At 53.5% G+C, this 22260-nt stretch overlaps 2 protein-coding genes across 3 annotated transcripts; one reads left to right on the top strand and one right to left on the bottom strand.

Moving 5' to 3' along the window:
- Positions 1-141: 141 nt before the first annotated feature.
- Positions 142-13684, bottom strand: DCTN4 (dynactin subunit 4). 2 transcript variants are annotated; one of them, XM_074155524.1, is made up of 14 exons: positions 13517-13651; positions 11581-11651; positions 10981-11159; positions 10023-10066; positions 9159-9266; positions 8520-8540; positions 7509-7582; positions 7041-7153; positions 5589-5698; positions 4450-4523; positions 3952-4006; positions 3339-3446; positions 2843-2940; positions 142-2115 (listed from the first exon to the last, which is right to left on the bottom strand). In XM_074155524.1, exons 1-14 carry the CDS (start codon positions 13649-13651, stop codon positions 1902-1904), a joined length of 1404 nt encoding a protein of 467 aa, XP_074011625.1. In that variant the 3' UTR covers positions 142-1901. The 2 variants fall into 2 exon arrangements, with proteins under 2 accessions (XP_074011625.1, XP_074011626.1); XM_074155525.1 differs by lacking the exon at positions 8520-8540 and having other exon boundaries at positions 13517-13684.
- Positions 13685-15710: 2026 nt separating this feature from the next.
- On the top strand, positions 15711-17366 carry SMIM3 (small integral membrane protein 3). The gene is made up of 2 exons (XM_074155523.1): positions 15711-15743; positions 16402-17366. The coding sequence occupies exon 2, from the start codon at positions 16403-16405 to the stop codon at positions 16580-16582; it is 180 nt and encodes a 59-aa protein (XP_074011624.1). The 5' UTR covers positions 15711-15743; position 16402; the 3' UTR covers positions 16583-17366.
- The last annotated feature ends 4894 nt before the right edge of the window (positions 17367-22260 follow it).

The following is a 22260-nucleotide window of genomic DNA, read 5'->3' as shown; positions in this document are numbered from 1 at the left end:
CTGAGGCGAAGGGGCGGGGCGGGCGGACCCACCGGGGACGGACGAGACCATCGGGAGCGGCGGGGGAGGGGAAAGGGTGGGTTTGGCTTTTTTAAGTATTATTTTTTAAGGAATCGCGGCGTAAGAAGCAGCGCACAGAATCCGAGAGCCACGTTTGCTTTATTGAAGGTCACTACACGACGTCAAGCAGCAAGGCAACGGCCGCCGTCGGGGAACCGGGGGTGGGGGGTGTCTGTGAGGCGGGGACACCTCTGCTATCGCCTACAGCACCTACCGGGGCGGGGGGGGAACGGACACACGGACGGGGACGGGGGACAGACACACTCACCGAGACAATTAGCCCGCTCGCAATATCATAAACCAACGCACCTTTTTGTTTCCCGTGAGGAACCGAGCGGCCCCGAAAGCTCACATCAGCGTGTGGCGAGCGTAACAGCGCTTTTGGCTACTGGCGGGGGGGGGAAGTTGGTGGTCGGTGGGCGAGCGCTGCGGGTCCCCGGGGAGAGGCGGTGGCGCTGGTACCGGACACGCGACTACGAACGACAATTCCTAAACTCATGCGCGTCCCCGCGGGACCTACACCGAGTGGCCACCGAGTGGCCACCGAGTGGCCTGGCCGGGCTGGGACCGGCTGCGGGGTCCCGTGTCCCGGCCCGGGGCTGCGGGGAGGATTCCGGGGGGGAGCCTCACCCCGCCCGGGGGACCCGCGGGCGGCAGGAGGGGCTGGATGGCGACTGAGCCCTTTCCCAGCAGGGCAAAGCCCACCAGGAATGTCACCGAGGGGAAGGCTCTGCGGGAAGAGCCACCTCATCCCCCTCGCCCTAAGCTGTGCCGTTAGCGGTAATTAGACACTGCTCTTAATTACTGATTTTTAGCCCGGACTGCAGCCTAATTGCACCCCGGGTAAATCACCTCATGCTACGGTGTGTGATAATTAATGAATAACTGTCTCTACGTTTACACCTCCCTCCCCCCGAACCGGAAAAAGAACTCGGCCTCTCCTAAGTTTTCTATCGACCAGACCCAACCGAAACTCGGCAGGTTTCATGGCTACCCCTATTAACACAGGTTAATTGACGTGAAGACCCTCAGGAGCATTCCCGCCTCCGTCAAGAGCTTTGCCAGGCCCCGAATTCCCAGGCCCCGAATTCCCAGGACCTGAATTCCCAGCTGGCACCGTGGTACCAACCTCCACCTGCGTCGGGCTGGGCTGCCGGTCCAACCCCCACTACAGCACACAATATTTGGAGTTTAAAGGCAAAAACCCCATCATTTCCTTTGGGAAAAGAAACCCCATCGCCTCGGCTAAATGAACTGCGTGCGCCGGAGCGGTGGGGTTGTACATCCCAGTCGTCCCACCCCCAGCTGAGATATCAGGAAAGCAGGAAACGGGAAGAGCGCATCGTGCGGCTGCCAATAACTTGCCAATAACGCAGCAGGCAACGGCCACCTCCTAAAATAATTAGTTTGGGAAGGGCATAGCGCTGCGTCAAAAAGAATTTGTTTCGCTACTGAGTATGTAATATTGGGTTTGGGGGCTGACATGAAGGAAAAAAAGAGGAAAAAAAAAAAAAAAAGGGGGTTTCTTTTCTGTTGATAAAGCCAAATTCAGGCAGGGTGTAGTGCAAATCTGGAGAAGGCGAGACCTTTCTCCGTGCTGAAAGACGTGCTGGAAGTGAAAGTGGCGGCGAGGGGGAAGCGGAGCGGTGGTTAGTGGGCACTTAACGAACAAGGGGAGAGAGAACAAACCATCCCAAACCACGGCACCCTCAGCCACCTCCCGGCGGGGGCCCGCGGCACACAGCCACACAGCACAAAAGGAGCTCTCGCGGAAGGTTTCACCAGGCGCCTCCTCCACCTCGCACGGTCCATCCTGCGGCCAGCCCTCGGGGCGGGAGCCTTTACGGGAGCACCGGGCCGAGGCTGAGCTCCACGTGGTGGGTGAGCCAGATGACCTCCGAGGTGTGCTCGCCGTCCTCGCTGGGCCGGATGGGAGCAGCCAGGTTTTTAAACTCGTGCTTCATCTTAAAGCTCACGGTCACTTCGCCCTCTTCTTTCTGCGGGGTGACCTTGATGAAAACTCCTACCTTGTTGGCTTTTCTGAAGGCAATAACGCTGCAAGGCAGAAAACAAAAGAACGCTGGGTCAGCCAAGTTCTCAAACAATCGTTCCGAGAGATTTATTCCAAGACCACGTAAACAGGGATGCTCAGTTTATGGCTGAATACACCCAGCTAGAACAGCTGCTCTGGTTTCTTACTCTCTGCTGCTTTCCAGGGGCTCTCCACAGTCCCTCCCGCCCCACGGTCAGAAGGTGGGTACCCCCTTTTCACTGGCATCTGCTGGCACATCTCTCAAACAGAACATTCCTGCTTTGGGTGCGGGAGTTTTGTACCCAGAGGTGAAACAGGGAAGAGCCACCGTACATGGCTCGAGTTACTCAGAGGCTGCAGAACATACTCCATTCTGAAGGGTGGAGGCAACTCCAACAGACCCTACTGCGTAGTTCTCACCGCTACCATGAGCCCTCTTGCTTGCAAAGGAAAGGATGACACAGAGTATTCCTGGAGAGAATTAGTGCCACCACCTATAACTCAACCGCTGTGACAGCACACCTTGCCTCAAAGGGAACAAATGTCTCCTGAATAGCCCACAAGCGGAAAGATTTGCATTGCTGATATGAGCCCCCCCCCCCAAAAAAAACCCCCAACTTCTCCCCAAGAAAACCTTAAAAAAACCCAAAACCAAACCAAACATGCTGAAGACAGAGAGGAAAGGAAGTTACTTGGTTGAAACGCCAAGTATTTAAGGGACAGGATCCCCACAAAACAGACCACACTCACTCAGGGTCATCCTGGAAGTCTTGAGGCTCTGCCAGCTCATCATATTCCGCCGCAGCGTCTTTGCCAGCCAGAATAAGCTCCTTGGGAGGAACTGCCACCTGAAACAGCACAGAGAGAAGCCGCCTTTCAGCACAGATCACCACCTACACTGTGAGCAGCTGAGAGACCTCCCCTTCTAAGAACTGCTTTACTACAGTTTAACAGAAAAGTGATTCATCCTGGGTTTTCCTCTGCTCCAGCACCACCTGGTTACCACTCCACCAGTGAAATCCTCTATTTCTCCCTTAGGTTCTGGATCTCAAGGAAAAGACACAATTTCAAAACACTTTATGAGCTGAGGTTTACATTGGTGACAACCATTTAAGCTCCAAGGAGGAAAATGCAGGACAGTCAGCCGGGACCAAAGGACATATGAAAAGTGTGACCTGTGGAAGGATAAATGGGAGTGGAAAGCCTCAGAAGAGGCCTGGTGTCACGCAGCAGGAGGGCACAATACCTTGGCAGTGCTGTTGATGTTATCAGGGTCTCCTTCCTCGCATTCCAGCAGCGTGACATGCGTGATGTTCTCCACTGGATTGGTCAGAGTCAGGAGGACTTGGCTCTCCTGGGGGGATTCAGAAATCACAGTTCAAGAAGCAATTACTCTAAAATTCATCGTTACTGTTAGCACCTCCATCTTCCGTGACTGATCAACACCTTCCAAAATTGCATCACATACACTCAAGGGATGATTAGCAAACACCCCCAGTCTGTAAGGAAGGTGCCAGTGCCATGCAGCACTCTCTCTTAATAGAAGAAATACAAGTCTTTGGAATCTAGCCAAGATCTCAGCTTCACACCTTTTGTTCTTTAGATATTGGCATGTACTTGTGATTCCAAACATCACACTTCACGGTAATCTGCTCATGCAGAGTGACAAGTCCATGCAGTGTTATTCCAACCACTCCCTTAAAGCCTGCACCCTCTCTACATGGAGTGAGCGACGCCCTCAGGGAAAAATCATCACACCGTGTCATCTTCCAGAAAGATCCTACATCCACACCTCCCGGCTGTGTCTCACCCTAAGACGTTTCAGGAAAAAAAAAAAAAAAAAAAAAAAAAGTACTGACCTTCATGTAGCGCAGGTTGGGAATAGACATGATTCTCACTTCAGGGATATAGTTACTACAACAAGAACAAAGCAAATGGCCATGACGGACTGTGTTGCTGTCTGTCACCTCCTCTTGTAGTAGAGGGATGTCTTCACAGACATCCAGCTAACTTGTTCGATGCTATATTAGAGATTAGGTTACATTAAACAGAAAAAATGAAGTGCCCTTTTACTATATAAGCCTAATCCTAGAAACTCCTGCTACTGTGTGGAGCTGGCACAGCACGCAGTATCTTTTTCAAACTGCTGTAATCTTCAGCAAACTTTAAACTTTTTAGAAGATCACGAAGCAAACCTACTACAGATAAGCTGTATATATTATAAAGGTGCTTGCGCCATCCTGAGATGACACAATCATACAAGAGGTCAAATCGAGAGCACAAAAGAAATGAAAAGAGACAGCATTAACTAAGCACAGATAGGTGGTTGTTCTCCCCAGCCCCCATATCTTACTTACACAGCAACCAGCTGGATCTTGAATTTGATAGATGTTGGATTAAATTCTGGTTTGCTCAGGTTATGTTCACATTTCTAGAGACAAAGATATTTCAGTCAGCGCACAAAGACAGTGTGCAGTCACAAACCAAAAGAATCAGAGCTGCAAGCACCGTACCACTAGCCACGGCATTACCGGCCTCTAGCACAGTGCAGACAAAGACTATCCTGGGGGGTATGTGTGTAGCCATCGCTGTGTCAAGTTATTGATACTCTGAAAATGTCGGAGCGATCTCACATTGCTGATACTCAGCAATACCAGCACAATCTCAGAAACATGAGATTTGGAACCCAGCTTAAAAATAATTGGACGCTCCCTGACTGCAGCAGGAAGAAGGCACAAATACCTGCAAACCCTTTGACTTATACTCCAGAATCCACTAAAAAAACCAAATAACTGGAACTCAAGGCTGATCTCCTCACAGGCTGCTCTTCAAATATAGGCTCAGCCTGACATTATTTATTTCTGAGAAAATATTCTGCGTTTTCAAAGCATTCTGCATCTTAAATACTTAGAAGAATATTGCTCTATTACTTTGGGAACTAGATAAATAACCCTGTTGCACTGAGAAAGCAAGCAGCTTTTTGAAGACCATGTAGTAAGCCAACAGCAGAACTTGGATATTCTTGTCTATCTTCACTTCCCAGCTCTCTTCTTTTCTTCTGTGAAATATCCTCTTTCTGACTTCACTCTAAGGGCATCTTCAGTATTCAGCACTGCCTCTCAGTAATATTTTGTTTGCTGAGTTAATTTTTGTCTTTAGTAATAGCAGAATTTTTTTTAATTCTGACTGTACTGTCAGCCTTCTATGACTCCTTGGCTACAGAGGGCACACAGACCCTTACACAAACCCACCTTTGTATCTTTATGCATCTTGGACAATGTTGTCTCCCTTTCACAACCTTCATCACATCAGAAATGTGAGAGCCTCCCTCATTTCCTAGTGCTGTTACTAGTAACTTGGTTGAGAACTTTCAACAACCAGAAGCATTTGAGCAGTTTCTTTTAAGAAGAAATACAGAAGAAATACACAGCCCATTTCCCACAATCCAAGTTCTGTGGGCCTAGTAAAAGCGCTTTTTTTGTATTTAATTACCTACCCGACAGCGCAGCGAGCGTTTGATCAGGAGATGCTTATGACGTGGGTAGAGCTGGGAAGCGCAGATCGGCTGGAAGTCAGGCTGCAGCAGACGCTGACGCAGAGTCGTCACTGGGCACCCAACAGAAAGCAAGACCAAATTAATGTCTCACCCAGGCCCTGAAACTCGAGGGCCTGATCGTACACGTGCACTGGCCTAAGAGCAAGTACGCTGTGTACTGTGTGTGGACATGCTACGGTCTCTATGAAACTTAATTTCACCCACACCCAATAATTCAGAAGCCACTGGCAAGTATCACTGTTTCTAGCAGTGGATGAATGGAAAGTGAGAGTTGCATAAAGGGCTGCCCTGACTGGGCACGGTCACACTAGAGCAACATCAGCGCCAGCCCAGGAGAAACAAGGGACCTTGATCTCTATTCAAAGCTCAGCTGGGGTGGAAACGCAATTTTGTAATCAGCTAGAAAATAAATTCTTTCCCCCCCAGGGCAAATGAGTCTTCATAGCTTTGTTACCCTCACAGCTGGGTGCTGCACGAGTACAATACACAGCTTCTCAGCCAGGAGTCTGCATAACTTGGACTCGGGCATGGAATTAGTGACTACATAGTTCCCAAGGCAAAGAACTCCAGCAGCCAAACCTCCCATGGATTTCTCCCCAAAACCAGGTTCCTCACTGTCCCCAGTGTCTAACAGGCAGTAAGCCACCTGGCAGCCCTTCCCTCACTGCGGGGAACCACAAAAGTTGTCTTCTCTACCAGCATCATACTCTCACAATGCTGACAGTCTCATGAGAAAAGGAGACCAAGATGATCTCCCCCTTTCTATAAACCTTTCATGAATTAATTAATATTGGCAGACTTTGTAGGACCACAGGACTACTAAGAACAACTGTCCTACTTGGAGGATCAGCAGGAAGTCCACATCGCTTCCTGTACCTGCTGTTTTATCCCATTCACTCCTGAGTTTCATTGACCAATTTACAATATTTGCTGATTAAATCATGAGCCAGCTAAATAACTGGGAGGTGTACGCAAGTTGTTCCAAGCTGATGTCAAAGTAACACGCAATTGTTACTTAACAGTTCAGTTTTAGTTCCAACTCCCCAGTAGCTCAGCTACCTCCTTATTTCCTGCTATTATTCGAAAAAGGACGTCAGCTCTTTTCTCCATTCAAAAGTTGACACTTCACATGCAGAGAAATTAAAGTCAGCAAGAAAATGAAACAACCGTTAAGAGGCCTGACGTACTTGGCTCTGAGCTTCCATGTACAACATGAAGCTCAGGCTGCATTCAAAGTTACCATTTTAAAAAGTCACAAACGTCCCACCATTTCAATGCAAGCATAAAAATTACTAAAACCTTGGGCTATTAGGAACCCCACTGACAAGTTCCCAGGCACTGGCCCTGTTATAAAACGTAAGGGAAAAAAGTGACAGAATATTAAAGTGTTACCTTCTGTCAGATTGATTGGTCTTGTGTAGTAATCCTCAGGAAGGGGTTCCACTTCTTCAACTGCATCAGCCGGCTCAATCTTGATCTCCTTCTGGTCCTCTCCTTCTTTCAGCCTTGAAGCAAAGTAAAGGACAACTCAGTCAAAAAATACAGCACACCCGTTTTGACAGACAGCAACAGCAGCAACTGCATTGTAACACAGAAGGCAGCGAGAGCTGACATTGCAAGGCAATAGTCACTGCACAAGGAGGTGAGCAGTCACTTGTTTCTACCAGGAGAAAGCAAAACATCTGGAGCAGTTGCCCAGAGGTGCCTGAGGATTTGACATCTCCCTAATGCTCCAAAGAAGAAAGCTCCTTTCACTGCTCTCTGCTAATATGGTTCACCATCTTTCTAAAGTTGCTTTATTGCTCTCTTGCCTACACCTCCCATCCTTCCCGCAAGGACAACCGCAACCCTGAGACTCACGAGAGTCCAGCGAGGGCACTGATCGGTGCTCCGGGTCTCTGGCGTTGAAGCCTGGTTCCCAAGCCATATTTGTCCTACAAGGGAAAAAGGAACTGTCAGCTTCAAGTCTGTTTCCTGCCGGGACAAAAAGTCCTACTGCAAACTCATCCTTCGAGCTGCATGACAAGCGTAGGGAGACAAGCAAAGGAAAGCAAAAAGGGAAAGGTATTCAATGCTTCCCAAGATTTTTCCTTCTGCTCAAACTGTTAGTAAAGAGAAAACCAATTACCACCGCACTGCACTGGGAGAGACAGATGTATGTGGCTTCTGCTTAAAAGCTTTTGCTCTTTCCTTAAATCACCAGCCTGCACTACTGACACATTTTTCCCTTGATCTTCTCTTCAGAGCAATTGCATGTCAATTAGTGCAGGGTGAGAGCTCAACTGCCAAAAGAACTGGGTCGCTGTGGGTATGCATCCATCTGAAATGCTCTGCAGCACTACTAGAAGCAGTTGGAAGGTCCAACCTACAACAAGCCTCATCACCTACAGATCTCTTGCCAGGCACCACCGTTTGGCAGGAATAGCTGACGTACTCCTCAGCTTTCTACAGAGGAACTGTACACGGGGTGCTTGGAGGCAGAAATCTTCCTTCTGGGCAGGACGGAAAACCTGAATTCTGACCAAATGAGAAATCTGAGCATCAGCCTACCCTGGTGATCCTTCACAGAGCAGAAGACTAACGTTAGTGCCATTTGCCTGGGGCAGACAGACAGCCGCATCTCAACCAAGCTTTGTGAAGGGTTGCTTTCCAAGTGTGCGTTACTTATCCAAAGACACTGCTCTGTCTGTAAGCTAACAAAAAATATTATTTATAACAGATGATACCCTCTAGCTCGTTAGCCTTCACCTGGGTTTGTTCTAGGCACATCTAAGCCAGAGGCCCTGAGGCAAGGCAAAGAGTAGGATGTTACTGCCCTTCAGTTGGCACCATGAGAGCTTTAACACCAGCAGAAACTGTGAAAAGACTTACCACTACGTGTATAGTGTGTTGCTGTGGAGAGCCCCCAAAATAGCAGCAGGTAGCAACGGAGACAAAAAATGCAGCCATAAGACACAAGCAAGGGCACAGAGCAAGCACAGTTAATTGAGAAGTAGCAAGCATATGCGGAGTCACCCAGCTAAACAAAGTAAGCATTTACCTGCCAGTTACAATAAACAAGTCATTCAGGCCACAACCAAGCCTTAAGGTTAACTTCAGTTGAGATTTCATGCAGAAAAGTGCCAGACAATCCCGGCCGAACTGTTACTGAGCTGTGCTACGCAGCTGTCCTGAGAAAGAGCTACCGCTGGTACCGCGACTGCAGCTGCACTGCGTTTCTCTGCTGGATAACATATTCTTTGCATGGCAAATAGAAACCCTTCTGGCATTATCAGAGAGGACAATTAGAAAGAGGGGCAATGTAATACACAATAATGGGTGTAAAAATACTTGTCCCTAAAGAAACCCATGTGCCCTAGCACACTTTCTTCACGTTGTTCTCAAAAAAAAAAAAAGGCAAAAAAAAAAAAAGCTGAATAGCCCTATTGTGCTACCAACTATCTAATTTTCCAAGCTGAGGTAGCTGTACATCACTCTTCCTGCTCTGAGAACGCTGTGCTCCCAGCTCACCGAGAAGGCCAGGGGCATATAGTTCCGGCGCCGCACCAGCTTCTTCCGGTCCCGCTCGATCTTCTCTTTCTGGGCCAACTGCTGGTAATACTCTACCAGTTTGTTAATCTGGAGGGATGAAAAGGAACAGACACCCAGTGAGCAAGGAACAAAGACCAGATCGGCTGCAGTACTTTTTTGTGAACAAGCTGGGGTTCCTACTGCTTGTTTCACTCTGTTCCTAGAACTAGCTGTATTTTGAAGGATATACATTAAAGAAGTCTGTGTGTCTTAACCCACGCTGCGGGTGACAAACTGACCCTCCTCTGGGAATGATATCTATTGGAGAGCAGTGTCCCATTCCCACTTTGCAGTTAGGCAACTGAGACTTTGTTCACGCATTTCACTCTGGACAGAATAACACCATGTGGCCAAAACCGAGCAATTTGGATTAGTGGAGCAAAGAGCATCTTTTCCCCCAGCTGAGGCTGATCACATTTAGTGTAGAGCCCTCACTGGTGACAGGGAAGGATAGTAAAGGGGCAGCTCTGTTTTCCAGATCCTAGCTACACTCTTGATCGGAAAACAGTTTTTTTTCACATACGTACTCAGCATATTCAGTGGTGTTGTTTTAACAGCACTATAAGATATGATGTTTTCAACTGAGTTTCTTCTGAAAACGAGATTTTATACTACGATATCCACAGGAGAGCCCTTAAGAGGCCTTCCTTCCATTAAGTTCAGTCAAGGTGGAGATTAGGAACTGGAACTGGTATCTGAAGGATTACATAGATGCAGAAAAAGTGATTGAGAGGGCCTGGAGTCTCTAATAGCCCTTTCTGGCTGATGCATCTCAGCCTAAACGTGGCCTTTCCCCTCACTCACCCTCTGTGTGTGAGGATTCTCCGGCTCCTGCCAGCCACCACTAGCTGCACAAGAAAGAGAAAAAACAAAAGTCCTCAGGAGACGATTTCCAGACTCCACACACAAATCACATCTAACACTCAGCTATCCCGGTTTTACTCGTGAAATATGACATTCCCTGTTTTCACTACATTTACCATTGTGGTTCTTCAAGTTCCTGCATGCCTGCACAAATACAGACCTCTGAAAGCTTTTCACAGGCAGGTTTGGGCTGAAGGAGCTTCACCAGCTTTTTTATTGTGTTTTTATACAAATGCTATTTGAGAGGTTCTCAGAACAGCACCTAGAAGTCACTTTAGCAGCAGGTACGTAAGTTTACAAGAACACTCTCTTCTTACTGTCTGCCATGACCCCGCATCTTCAACTCCCAATTACATCAACACTGGAAGTCAGAGGATCTGCTTGGTCTACTCAGCCCTATTTCTGGAGCCCGACAGTATTTTCTGCATGTCTTATGCACCAAGAAATAGATGAAAGCTTTGTTCCAGCGCTGCCATGAAGAGAAAAATCAAGTACAAACACTAACAACTCTGGAATTAGCCTCAGTGAACAAAAGTGATGGGAAACAAATTAGATGTTTATGCTGTCAGACTGATGGCTTCAAAGACTCTGAAGGTACACAAACAAGATCTCAACCGTGGGGAGAGCACACCAACTAAAAAAGCCTCTCATTTGACAGCTTTTTCGCTAGTCAAGTAACACAAGCATGGAAGTCGGTCACATGTTCCACTAACTCATCTCAGCTCTTCAGAGACTTCAGCAACAAACTGTTTTCCTGTGAATTTCCAACTGTGACTCAAAACCTAGACAGTTATTACATATATCCTATGGCCAGAAACTAATTTGATTATCTGTTACCTTCAAAACACAAACTGGGCTCCTGCTGTTACTCATTTTTCTGCCTTTGACTGTCACTTACCGACAGACTTGTCTGCCATGCCCACATCCCGGGAAGTCCAGCGGCAAAATCCACAGGCCAAGTAATATGCTTTCTTCATGGTAGTCTTGGCCGGGTCGTCAGGGAGCGGAGCAGGAATGCTCGTGGCCCGGGTGGAAAGGGTGTGCATGCAGCAGGGGCAATCAAAGCAGTTAGCGCATCTGTAAAGAGGAAGGTCTATAAGACAGTGCTCTGACAAGGACCCCAGGCAAAGGAAAATGCTCTCGGCAAGCAAATCAAGATTAAACTAACAGAGCTTTTCATCCTACGCAACAGCATTAGGGAAAAAGAACAAAAGAGACCTCAACAGAAACCGGAGGGGTTCAGAGTCAATATAAGAATGGCAACAGTGAGAAATACTGGATGATGTTTGTATTATGAGAGCAGGTCATCAAAAAAGCTAGAACATGAAGAGCACGTGATACATCATGGAAAGACACTTATTCCCCAAAACTGACTAAAAGGTGACAAGAAGCAATGTAATTTTTGAAGAGAGTTTCAGATACACACAGTCAGGTGTTGATTAGGGAAGGAGCTGTTTAAAACATGGAGTCTTGATGAAAAGAGCCAGAGTAACCTTACCTATTCTTTTTCAGCTTGGCTTCAGCTGAAGGCATGTTTTCCAGGCAGCTGGGGCAGTAGTGAGAGTCCACCTGAGGAACAACACGGTCAGGCCACACTTGCCAGCAGACACTTGTCTAGACAGCATGCTGGAAGCAGCCTGAAACTCTACCACATCATTTAACAAGGCTTTTTGTCTGACAACAGATGGGTGAAGTCAGGGAAGACTTGAGACATTTTTTGGTATCTGAAATTTCAGCCCATCTCAGCCAGATTTTGAACTTTAATAATGTAAGTCAGATGTTTTCTTAAATCAGGATAGATTAAACTACTCCGCCTCCTAGTAAAGGGGAAAAGGATAACTGAGTGTTGACCATTTGTAGTTATCAGAATTTCATTTTTCAGCTTGAGCAGCAGGTTTTAACAAGCTATTTTCCATTTATGTCTAAATTTATTCTTCGCTTGTACTTAACTGGTCAGAAATCCATATATTTCAGAAAACATTTTGTATCTGTCTGCTGTCACAAACTACTTTTGTTAATTAAAACAGCAGCAGTGAGAATCACAGAATGATATGGGGTTGGAAGGGACCTCTGGAGGTCATCTAGTCCAACCCCCTTGCCAAAGCAGGTCCTCCTAGAGCAGGTTGCACAGGAACGTGTCCAGGCGGATTTTGAACGTCTCCAGAGACAGAGACTCCAGAGAGGGAGACTCCTTTCTGAAGATAAAAACAAATTTACTGTTAAACATGGAAATGCGCAATGACTGCATTCGTCACATTATTAAGAATTCATGATGGATGCAGCCTGGTGACAAATCTATTTCCTGGCTTGTGTGGTCATTCTTTTTAGGCTTTTCTAATCTACTGTAATTTCTTAATTCACCCAGATTTCCACAAAATCAATTTTATCGATTTTATTATGACAACCAGAGAAGTCACACAAGCAGCCCCGGAATCAAGGCTTGCCCGTGTTCTGCTCTGCACAAAAGCAGTGCTCCTGGCAGCCCCCCACACAGCAGCAGACCATCGCCTCAGCCCGATAATCATCTACAGCATAAGACCTCAGCCATTCCCAGACAAAGAACAGAGCCTCCACAGCTGAAATCCCACTGCATAACGTGGGATTTCAGGTTGTTCAGGTGGAAACAGACTCACACCAAACACTCTCAGCCCCGAATTAATTCTCAAAATAAGTACGATGCCCACCGAAGGTGTGGTTTTTGTCCCTTTGATAGCAAATGCTGCCACACACACAGCAAACCCCAGCAAATCCTGGGGGCCCTCCAAGAGCAGCTCTTCCCCCATGACACAGCACCAAGCCAAGCCCGGGAAGGGCGCGGGTGCCCCCGGCCCTGCTCGGTCTTCACCCCAGGCCGGGCCCTGTGGGGCGGTGTGGGCCTGTGGGTGTCCCTGCCCCTCCCCGGGCTGGCCCGATGGGGATGCGTGTGTGGGAAGGGTTGGGTGGGGGCCTCGCTGCCCGGGCCTAGCCCACGGAGGGCTGGGGGTGAGAGGGGGTCCTCGCTGTCCCGGCCGGGCCCCACAAAGAGGTAGTGAGGGTGGGGGGTTCCCCGCTACCCTGGCCGGGCCCCACTGGAGGGGCCGCTCCCACCCGGCCGGGCCCTGTGGTAGGGAAACATCTTCTATGAGGGAAAGACGCCTCTCAGAGCAGCCCCCACCCCTGGTACGCGCGCCTCAACCAATCACAGCCCGAATTCCGCCGACGGACAAGCATGCATAGCCAATCCAACCCAAGGCACCGCCCCTTCCCTCATCCACTGCCAATCACCCCGCTCCATCAAGGCGCTGTGCCCACCCCTTAGCCGCACCACCAACCAATAGGAAGGCAGGCACCGAGTGAGCGGCAGGTGAACCCCCCAATCGCTGCGCGCAGAGAGGACAGCGTCCCGCCCCCTCCCACCGGGGGCTGCGGGCGCGGCGCGGCCGGGCCGCCGTTACCTCGTGCGAGACGCACTCCAGGGAGCGGAGCTCGCTGCAGTACCGGCAGAAGTACAGCTGCGACAGCGGCGCCCGCATCTCCTTCTCGCCGCGCACCAGGTACAGCACCCGCTCCGACTGCAGCAGCGACGCCATCTTGGCAGGGGGGGCGGCAGCCGCCGCGCCGCCGCCGTCATACGTCACCGCGCCGCCCCGCCCACGTGACCCCGGCGCAATGGGGAGGAGGTGGTGGCGGCGCGTAATGGCGGCTGGTGGGCGATGGGCTTGGGCGGCGCCGGTGCCTGGGGCTGAACTCTATGCCGCTGTTGGATCGAGTGCTGCCTGTGGTAGGGGAATAGGAGCCGTGTCCCGGCCCGGCCCGGCCCTGCCCGCAGCGGGGCCCTGGCTCGCCCGTCTGTCCCCTCTCAGGCCATGTGCTCGCCCCGACGCTCCTCCGGGCTGGGAGGGGGAGCAGGGCCGCCAGCCCGGCCCCTTCACACATCCCAGAGCTGCTCTAATGCATTCCGCCGTGGTCTTTCCCTTCCCTGAGCCTTCACTCGCGCTTATTTCACTGCCGATGTTCCCCTCAGAACCCACAAGGCGCCCAGACTTCTTCATACCCCCGAAGGGGGTTTCTCTTTAGCCTCAGGGTTGCTAAGACGGGATCCTGACAAGAACAAACATCCCCACATCGTGGGATCAGCAGGGAAAGCGTGAGGCTTCTGGATGCTGTGCCTGTGATAGCCCCTGGCATCTGCTCGTGAAGCTCCAGAGGAAACCCCTGCTCATGAGGATCTGCTGCCGCTCGCGATAAAACCCCCATGTGCTTTTTATCTGACAGCAGCAGCTGCTGGGGAGGCAGGGAGGATGCTGCCCGCCGGCTGCCTGTGCGCTGCTCCCTGGAGAGCTGCATGCCTGGGAAGTGCCCAGATGCCAGGGGTGTCTGAGAGCACATGGCAGTGGTTTCCGCCATGGGGAATCCATCAGGTTTCCCCGGGAAAAGCAGGAGTAAAGGGTGCAGCGTGTGGGTCTCACTGGAGGTGACATCGGGCTTGTGTCCCAGCAAGAAAATCAGAACATCCCGCCTTGCTTCCCGGGGCTGGCTGGGAATAGCTGCTGCTGGCTTTGCTCTTCAGCATTGCCGACGGAGTGGAATATTCCACTGGGCAGCAGAAATGTCGTTTCCAGCCCGGCGTGCCTGGGTCTGCTGCCTCCCTGGAGATGCTCTTTGCCCGTTTCTCTGTAAATCAGTCCTGCCCGGAAGCCTTGGGGAACACTGGCTGGCGCCTCCCTGCTGGAATTTTATAGAGGCTCTTGGTGTTTTGCTTTTCCTTCTTGCCCCGGCCCTCAGAAGCAAGTGGGTGGATGTGAGCCCTGCTGTTGGTGAGGCAGGAGGGGAATTGGGCAGAGGAGGGGGACAGGGCACTGCGTCCAGCTCTGGAGCCCCCAGCATAAAAAGGACATAGACCTGTTGGAGCAGGTCTGGAGGAGGCCATGAAGATGATCCAAGGGCTGGAGCACGTGAGGACAGGCCGAGAGAGTTGGGGTTGTTCAGCCTGGAGAAGGCTCCAGGGAGACCTTATAGCCCCTTCCAGTGCCTAAAGGGGCTACAGGAGAGATGGGGAGGGACTCTTTATCAGGGAGTGGAGCGACAGGACAAGGGTTAACGGTTTCAAACTGAAAGAGGAGAGATTTAGATTAGATATTAAGAAGAAATTCTTTCCTGGGAGGGTGGTGAGACACTGGCCCAGGTTGCCCACAGAAGCTGTAGATGCCCCATCCCTGGAGGTGTTCAAAACCGGGCTGGATGGGTCTTTGAGCAACCTGGTCTGGTGGGAGATGTCCCTGCCCAGGGCAGGGGGGTTGGAACTAGATGGTCTTTGAGGCCTCTTCCAACCCAAACCATTCTATGATTCTATGAAAAGCCCTTTGTTACGCTGTTACACTGTGAAATATCCCCACGGTCTCTCCCTGGCACCTGAGACCTTTGGTTTGGCTCCAGATGGTCTCCCCCAGTGGAACCTCGTCCTGGGGGAGGATGAGCTTGAGTCTGCTCTTGCTTTATCCTGGTACAGAAAAAAAGGTCCTCCCTCCCTTCCCCTTCCCCTTCCCCTCCTCTCCCTCCTCCCCGTCCCCCCGCGGGCCGGGACGGGCGGGCGGGGCCGGGCAGAGGCTCCCTCCCCCCTGCGAGGATCCTGCCGCTGCCGCCGCTCGACGGAGCCGGAACCGGAGCCGGGCAGCTCTGCAGGTAGGGAGGTGCCGGGCGGGCAGGGCAGGCAGCTGCTGCCGCCTCTTCCCCTCTGCGGTGGTCGTCGTACCCCCCCTAACCCCCCTCCCCGGCTGCCGGAGCCTGGGGCGGCTGCGGGCGGGACGTGGGGACTCAGCCCGGTGCTCTTGGTCGTGCCACCCGGCTGCCCGAGCCCCGGCCAGGCTGGAGGGCAGCTGTGGAACCTACGGAGGGGTGCTAATTAAGCTATTAACTCCCGTGACTCAGCAAGAGGTACCGGGTGGAGGGGGGAGTCCGGGGGGTGCGGGGCTCCCCCAAAAAGAAGGGGGCTCCGGGTCCCCTGGTCCCACCGTTTCCCACCCAATGACCCCCTGGTGAGTGACCAGCGGGATGCCCGCTTGTGGCTTTGCTCCGTCGGCTCCTTTAACAGCAATTAGCAGGGAAGTTTTTTCCCTGGGCTTTTATCCAGCTGCATCAAAGCACGCTATAAATCCCGGGGCTTCTTGAAGGAGCCTTTACCAAAGCCTTTTACCCTCGAAGCAGCCGGAGGCCAAGGCTGGACGTGGCCACAGGGGTCTCCCTGGAGAAAGCAGTGGGGTGCTCAGAGCGATGGGGGTGGTTCTGGCTATGGGAGGGATGGAGGGGGCTGCCCCATCACCCCTCTGCCTCTCCCTTGCAGGATGGACCTCCCTGACCCTGCAGATCCCGCCGCCCTCCCCAAGCACATCCTGGACATCTGGGCCATCGTCTTGATCATCCTGGCTACCATTCTCATCATGACGGCTCTGGTGCTCTGCCCGGCCACTGCCGTTATCATCTACCGGGTACGGACTCACCCCACGCGGAATGGCATCGTGTGAGGCAGAGGCGGCGAGGGATGGCTGGCTTGCCAGGCAGGAGGCCACAGCTGTGGGACCCCATGCTGGGGACCCTGCAGAGCCCGATGGGGCACCCCGAGAGCTAGGGAGAGATGGGCAGGAGCCGGGGTGACCCAGCATCCAGACACCTGCCCCTGTACATGGCTCTCACCGCGTGAACCCGCTGCCTCCTATTTATCCATTGAGCTCACGGGGACCATCGAGGAGATGGTGGCCTGGGCACCAGCGGGGAGACGTGTGACTTTGCAGACGTGTCCAGCTAGAAACGACTCGCTCCCATGAGGCACGCAGGCTGGTCTCGCCTTCGCTAGTGACCCCATCTCTTCCCAGGCAAGCAGCGAGGAGTGGAAATGGCCAGCAAAGTTATTCCTTCTTTGGAGTCCCAGCTGTCGGGGTGGTTGGGAAAGAAGGGACAAAAGTAAGATGCATGTGGCTTCTGGTTGTGTGTTTGGAGACTCGGCTAAAAGCATCGGTGGCAGAGCCTGTCATGGCCGCACAGCAGATGTGCAGCTGGCACCGGCTTCTCCTCTATCCGATATCTGCTGAAACTGTAGGAAAACATTATGAGATGCTCGGTTCCTCCAGGTCTCATAAGGCAGAGCGTGGGCAGCTCCTGCCAGCATGCTGGCCCCATTGCGGGGGTCTGTGCGCCCCTCGCCTGGGCAGGCAAAGCAGGGGGAGCGGGGGTTTGTGCCCAGGCAGAGGCAAGGGACCATGTAAGCTCTTAGATTGCCCCTTGCTATGAAATAAACGGACTTTATTCTACACACAAGCGTGTTGTGCAACTCTGTCCACACTACGGATGGTGTCTGGGTACCCATGGGGAGGATCTAAGATACTTTGCGGCCTCTCCAGAAACCCTTCCCGTGCTGCTGACCTGCACTGCTTTGGCTCAAAGTCCCTGGGGTTCTTGCCCAGCCTTTGAGCCTGTTGGCCACAGCCCGACGGGAGGCACACTGCCAGCCCAGCCCCACACTGTGGGGTTGCAAAGCCGAATCTGGCTGCGATGGTGGCAGCGACTGTCAGACAGCGAGTGGGAAGGATCCTCGGGGACCTTCTCGTGACGGCGGCGGCTCCTTTTCTCCCACTTGGGTGACCGGCATCACTCCCCAGCACCAGCCCCGTGCTGGGCTCCGGTGTGTGGCAGGAGTCCTGGTGACTCACGGCAAGAAAGGTCACGAATAACGTGATGAATCAAGCTGGGACATGGGGAAATGCTACGGTGATGCTGGTGGGAATTTTTCAAATCCCATTTTCTCCGCTAGAAAGCAAGCGGCCCCACGGGGTTGGAAACCCTGTGCCCCATCCCCATGCGGCTTAATCGGCGACAGCCGGCATCGGGTTTGCTTTTGGCGTTGGGGCCAGAGGGGCAGGCGATTCCCAGAGAAGCGGGACCTTGGGCAAACACCTCCCTCACTGGGGGCTGTGTCCCCAGGGAGCGGAAACGCCTGTGCTGGAGCTGCGGCTGCGGTTGTGCCGGGGAGGGAGCAGACACGTATCCTCACCCGGCCCAGAAACAAATTTCTTGTTTCGAGCTTGTCCTCTCTCTCCGGAGTTATTTTCCTGTTGTCCCCCCTCTCTCCCTCCCTCGCTGGCACGTTTCAGCGGCCACAGCTGGAGGAGATTATGGCTGTGGTGGGTGGGAGCAGCTTCTCCACCCCGGCATCCCTTCCCCGGGGGACACCATCGGTGTGGGGACAGCCAGGGTGTTTGACGCCAGGAACCAAAGCTGAGCAGCTTTGCTGGAAGAGGAACAGGGAAGAAGCCACAAATACTGGAGCGGTTTGAGAAGGAAGCCTGGTTTATGTCAAAACATCCCAAGAAAAGCTTGCAAACTCCCACCGGTCCCTGCCGCTGGCTGTTCCCACCTTCCTGCGCCCCCTTGTCACGGGCAGCTGGGGGCTGCGAGAGGTTTCCTTTCATGGCAGGAGTCTTCTGGGAAGTTTCAAGCCTGTGGCAAACATTTCCAGGAAAGGCATTGCAAAGCTGTGGAAAGATGGGTTTGCTCACGGCAACAACAAACCGCACGGAGCAAAATTGGGGTAGAGGGGAGAGCAGGGAGAAGCCAGGATGTTTTTAAAGCGTGTTGATGGGGGGGGATGACTTTAACGTGCACTGTTTAGTTGGAAATTCCTCCTCCAGGACTGAGCAAGATAAGCAAATCCCCCTCGCGGCCTTGGCCCCGGTGCCTGAATAGTGCTGGGAGCTTGGAGGCAGCGTTTGCGTGGTGTTTTGTAGAGGAATAAAAAAAAAAAAAGCCTTTTCCTACCCGTTGGGGAGCGGGTCCTGCAGCGGTGATGCTGCTGCAGGCAGGCGCGATGCGGGCGTCGAGGTGATTCAGCATCCGCCGGGATGTTTCCCTGCCAGCGCCCGCTGGCGTGCCGGAGCACGGCGGGAGCCCGTGGGGGCTGCTGCTGCTGGGGGTGATGGATGCTGGTGGCCCCCGCAGGGAGGAGGTGATGCAGGATGCTGCCTCTCACCTCACCTCTGGCCAGCAGTCAGAGCCACCCTGGGGATACAAGTGTCCGGTTTGGCTGCCTTGTCCCTGCCAGACGGCACATCCCTGTGGCTCCTCTGGAAGGTTGTGGGGAGCCCCAGCAGCAATTGTGGAGCAAGAGACGACCCTGAACGTCTTGGGTGCTGCAGGGGAAGCGCTGCCTGGAGAAACTGTGGATCCAAGACCCAAATACAAGCCCCGTGGCCCCAAAGGGAGGCTTATGGGGTCCCAAACCGCCCTCTGCACCCCAGGCTGCAGTGAGGTCTCCAGGAGCACATCACAAACGCTACAGCTAGTGGGCTTGTCCTTCCCCAGCCTCGGCGAGGAGCAAATCCCCGTGGGGCCAGAGCACTTGAGGGGGCTTTTCATGCTGGAGGGGATAGCAGCAGCCACCCGTCTTCCCTCCCCTGCTCGGCATCTGTCACTGTGTGCCCCTGTCCCCTTTGGGGGTGGCAATGGGCCAGGGGCATTTCTGCCAGGACCAAAACCTGTGCCTTGGAGAGGAAGGGATGGGGATGCCAGAAGGGGGAGCACCCACACCCATAGCCCAGGGGGTGCAGGGGCACCGGGGGCGGTGGGGGGTGTCACCACTCCAACAGGCACTGTGGCCAGCGGGGAGGCTGCCATCGAACCAGGGCAGCGGCTGCGGGAGCAGAACCAGGGCAGGGTGAGCTGCGGAGGCGGCAGAGCTTGTTTTGCCTTTGCTTCCTGTTGCACACCTAGAACAAAAGTTCAGAGGTTGCCCCGGGACTGATGCCGTGTCAGGCTGCTAGGGGGACAGCAGCGCCACTGCCAGCCGGGGGGGATGCTGCCTGAGCCCCTCACCATCGTCCCTGACATGCTGCTGGCACCATCCCTGTCACTCTGCATGGAAAAAGTTCCTTGCTTGGCTCTGGGACAAGCCCAGCCAGCAGTTTGTGGTCTCCACCTCTGTTTTCACGTTCCCTGTACTCACCATGGCCCTGCAGCCCGGTGCGAGGTCTCTGCAGCCCTCAAGCCCGTGGCTCCGGGACAGCCAGGGAGGCGAGTGGCAGCAGCAGCATGGAGGTTGGGGGGCTGGAAGCGCCTGGCCTCCCGCCCCCGGACTCCTGCCAAACATCTGCAGCAGGCGGGGGCTGGCTCCAGCCCAGCTGTGGTGGAAAAACAACCGAGGAGGGAGGTTCGTGTGAGGGTCAGCCTGCTCGGCACGTCTGCCATTTGGGGTGGGGGCCCCTGATCCGGCAGGATGGAGCGGCACAGTGCCCTCGGACAGTCTTGCTGGAGCCCCTGGCACCCTCAGCTCTCCCACACTGCCTCTGGCATGGCAGGCACAGCAGGGACACTGGGTGACATGCCCAGGGTCCCACGGAAGCTCAGTGGCAGAGATGGCATCTGAGTGTGGCTCATTAAATCCTCCCCTATTGTCTACCTCCACCAAGGCTGATTCAGTTCCAGGAACCAAGGAGAAGGGACTTAGAGAAACAGGTTCCTTATTTTTATTTTGGTTTTAGAAAAACACGATTCCGGAGTGGCTCAGCCTTTCCCTGCACGTGTTGGGGATCAGGGACACGTGGAAGGAACACATTACTCTGCGCTACCACAACATGTGCCACACTGTCCCCCTCCTCCTGGCCTCCAAGACCCTGTTAACCATGGGAAAAGCCACCAAAGACCCACGGGGGCTATTAGAGGATATAATTAGAAGTGTGTGGCTGTTCCCGTGGTGAGAACAAGTGGGGCAGGTAGCACAGCCCCGAGCAGCTCTCTGGCTCTGTCCTGTCTCTGTCCCAGGAGGTGGCTCAAGCCCTGGCCAGGGTCACCAGTGTGAGCTGGCTGGGGAGCACAGCACTGTGCCAGGGAGCGTGGCACTGTGCCGGGAAGCGTGGCACCACCGTGCCGGGCAGGCACACCAGTCCTTGTTGGCTGCAGGGCACAGCAAGGTGCAAGCAGCGTGTCAGCCAGGAGCTGCAGCCCCATGGCTCCGTGGCGCCAAATCTCCCCAGAGCCTGGGAAGTGGGTGGGAAGGGTCGAGCCCCTGGTTTTGGTTCCCACAGGCTCCCAGGTTTTGGCAAGGAGCTGCCTCGTGCCGCCCACGGCCACATCTGTGAGGGGTGACCAGAGCATCCCTGCAGCCAGCCTGGCTGTTGATGTGTTCTGTTGGGCTTTCGGCAGTCCCTAGGCAGTGGCTGAGCATTTTGGGGGTTTGCCTGGAGCTGGGGGAGCACCCCACTCCGCTTAGGGACCCATGCCAGGGCTAAGCTACTTTTCCAGTAGCAGTAGTGAAAGTTTAAAGCTTTGGGAAGTGCTGCCCATGACAGAGAGACCCTCCTCCATGGGTTCCCCGGGTATTTGGGGGATGTATCCAACCCCCAGCCCTCCCACGCCAGCCGAGGCTGCACTCGGAGCCTAACATCAGCCTTTCCCAGGACATGGCGTTCCTGCCGGCGAAGGACACAGGATGGGAGATGGCTCTCAGCCTCCCCCAAGCCCATGGCCCTGCTCCCCTTCCCCGGCCCCAGCAGCAGCTCCAGCAGCCGGCTCAGTGACAGTGCCCTGGCAGGGCTGGCCCTGCTTTCTAGCAAAGCCAAACCTCCAGCTGGCGCTTGCCACCCCTCGGGGGCTCACCCGCTGCCACCCCATCTTGCCCTCTGCCCCACACCAGCCCCTACTCTGACCACAGCTCCCCCGAAACCAGTTAATCCTCCCATCAAATAATATTTTTTGTGGGATTTCAGGGAATTTACACCTCACCACGGATATTTCCCTTGGAGAGAGCCCAGAATAAATGTTTACATTCCCAAATTTTCAAACAGGGCCCTGGAAACTCCTGCCCCTGGGGACACCAAGGGCTAAAGGACTGCTGTGCCCTGCCCTTGGCCACACTGGCGGTCACCATGGGGCTGGGGTCACCATGGGGCCATGGTCCCCCCTCCCAGCCCTGACACAGTCCACCCCCTGGGAGGGACCCTAACCTAAGGCAGCTTCTAGGAGCACCCTAAATTGCTGGACTGCAAATGAGGGAAGCTTGATTAACCCTTCCCCACCCCTGGGCAGCTCAGCCATGGGAAGGGAGGACACTGAACCCCAGCCTAGGCTCCCCGGGGATGCTGCTGGGGCGGTTTGGTCACTGCTCCTCGGGTCCCAGCACCCCTCTCGGGGGTGGATGTCACCTCGGCTGGCTGCC

The sequence above is a fragment of the Numenius arquata genome, chromosome 11 (genome assembly GCF_964106895.1).
Source record: "Numenius arquata chromosome 11, bNumArq3.hap1.1, whole genome shotgun sequence".
Classification (NCBI taxonomy): Eukaryota; Metazoa; Chordata; class Aves; order Charadriiformes; family Scolopacidae; genus Numenius; species Numenius arquata.
Note: the sequence above shows the minus strand (reverse complement) of the source record. Positions and strands in the feature narration are given on the sequence as shown.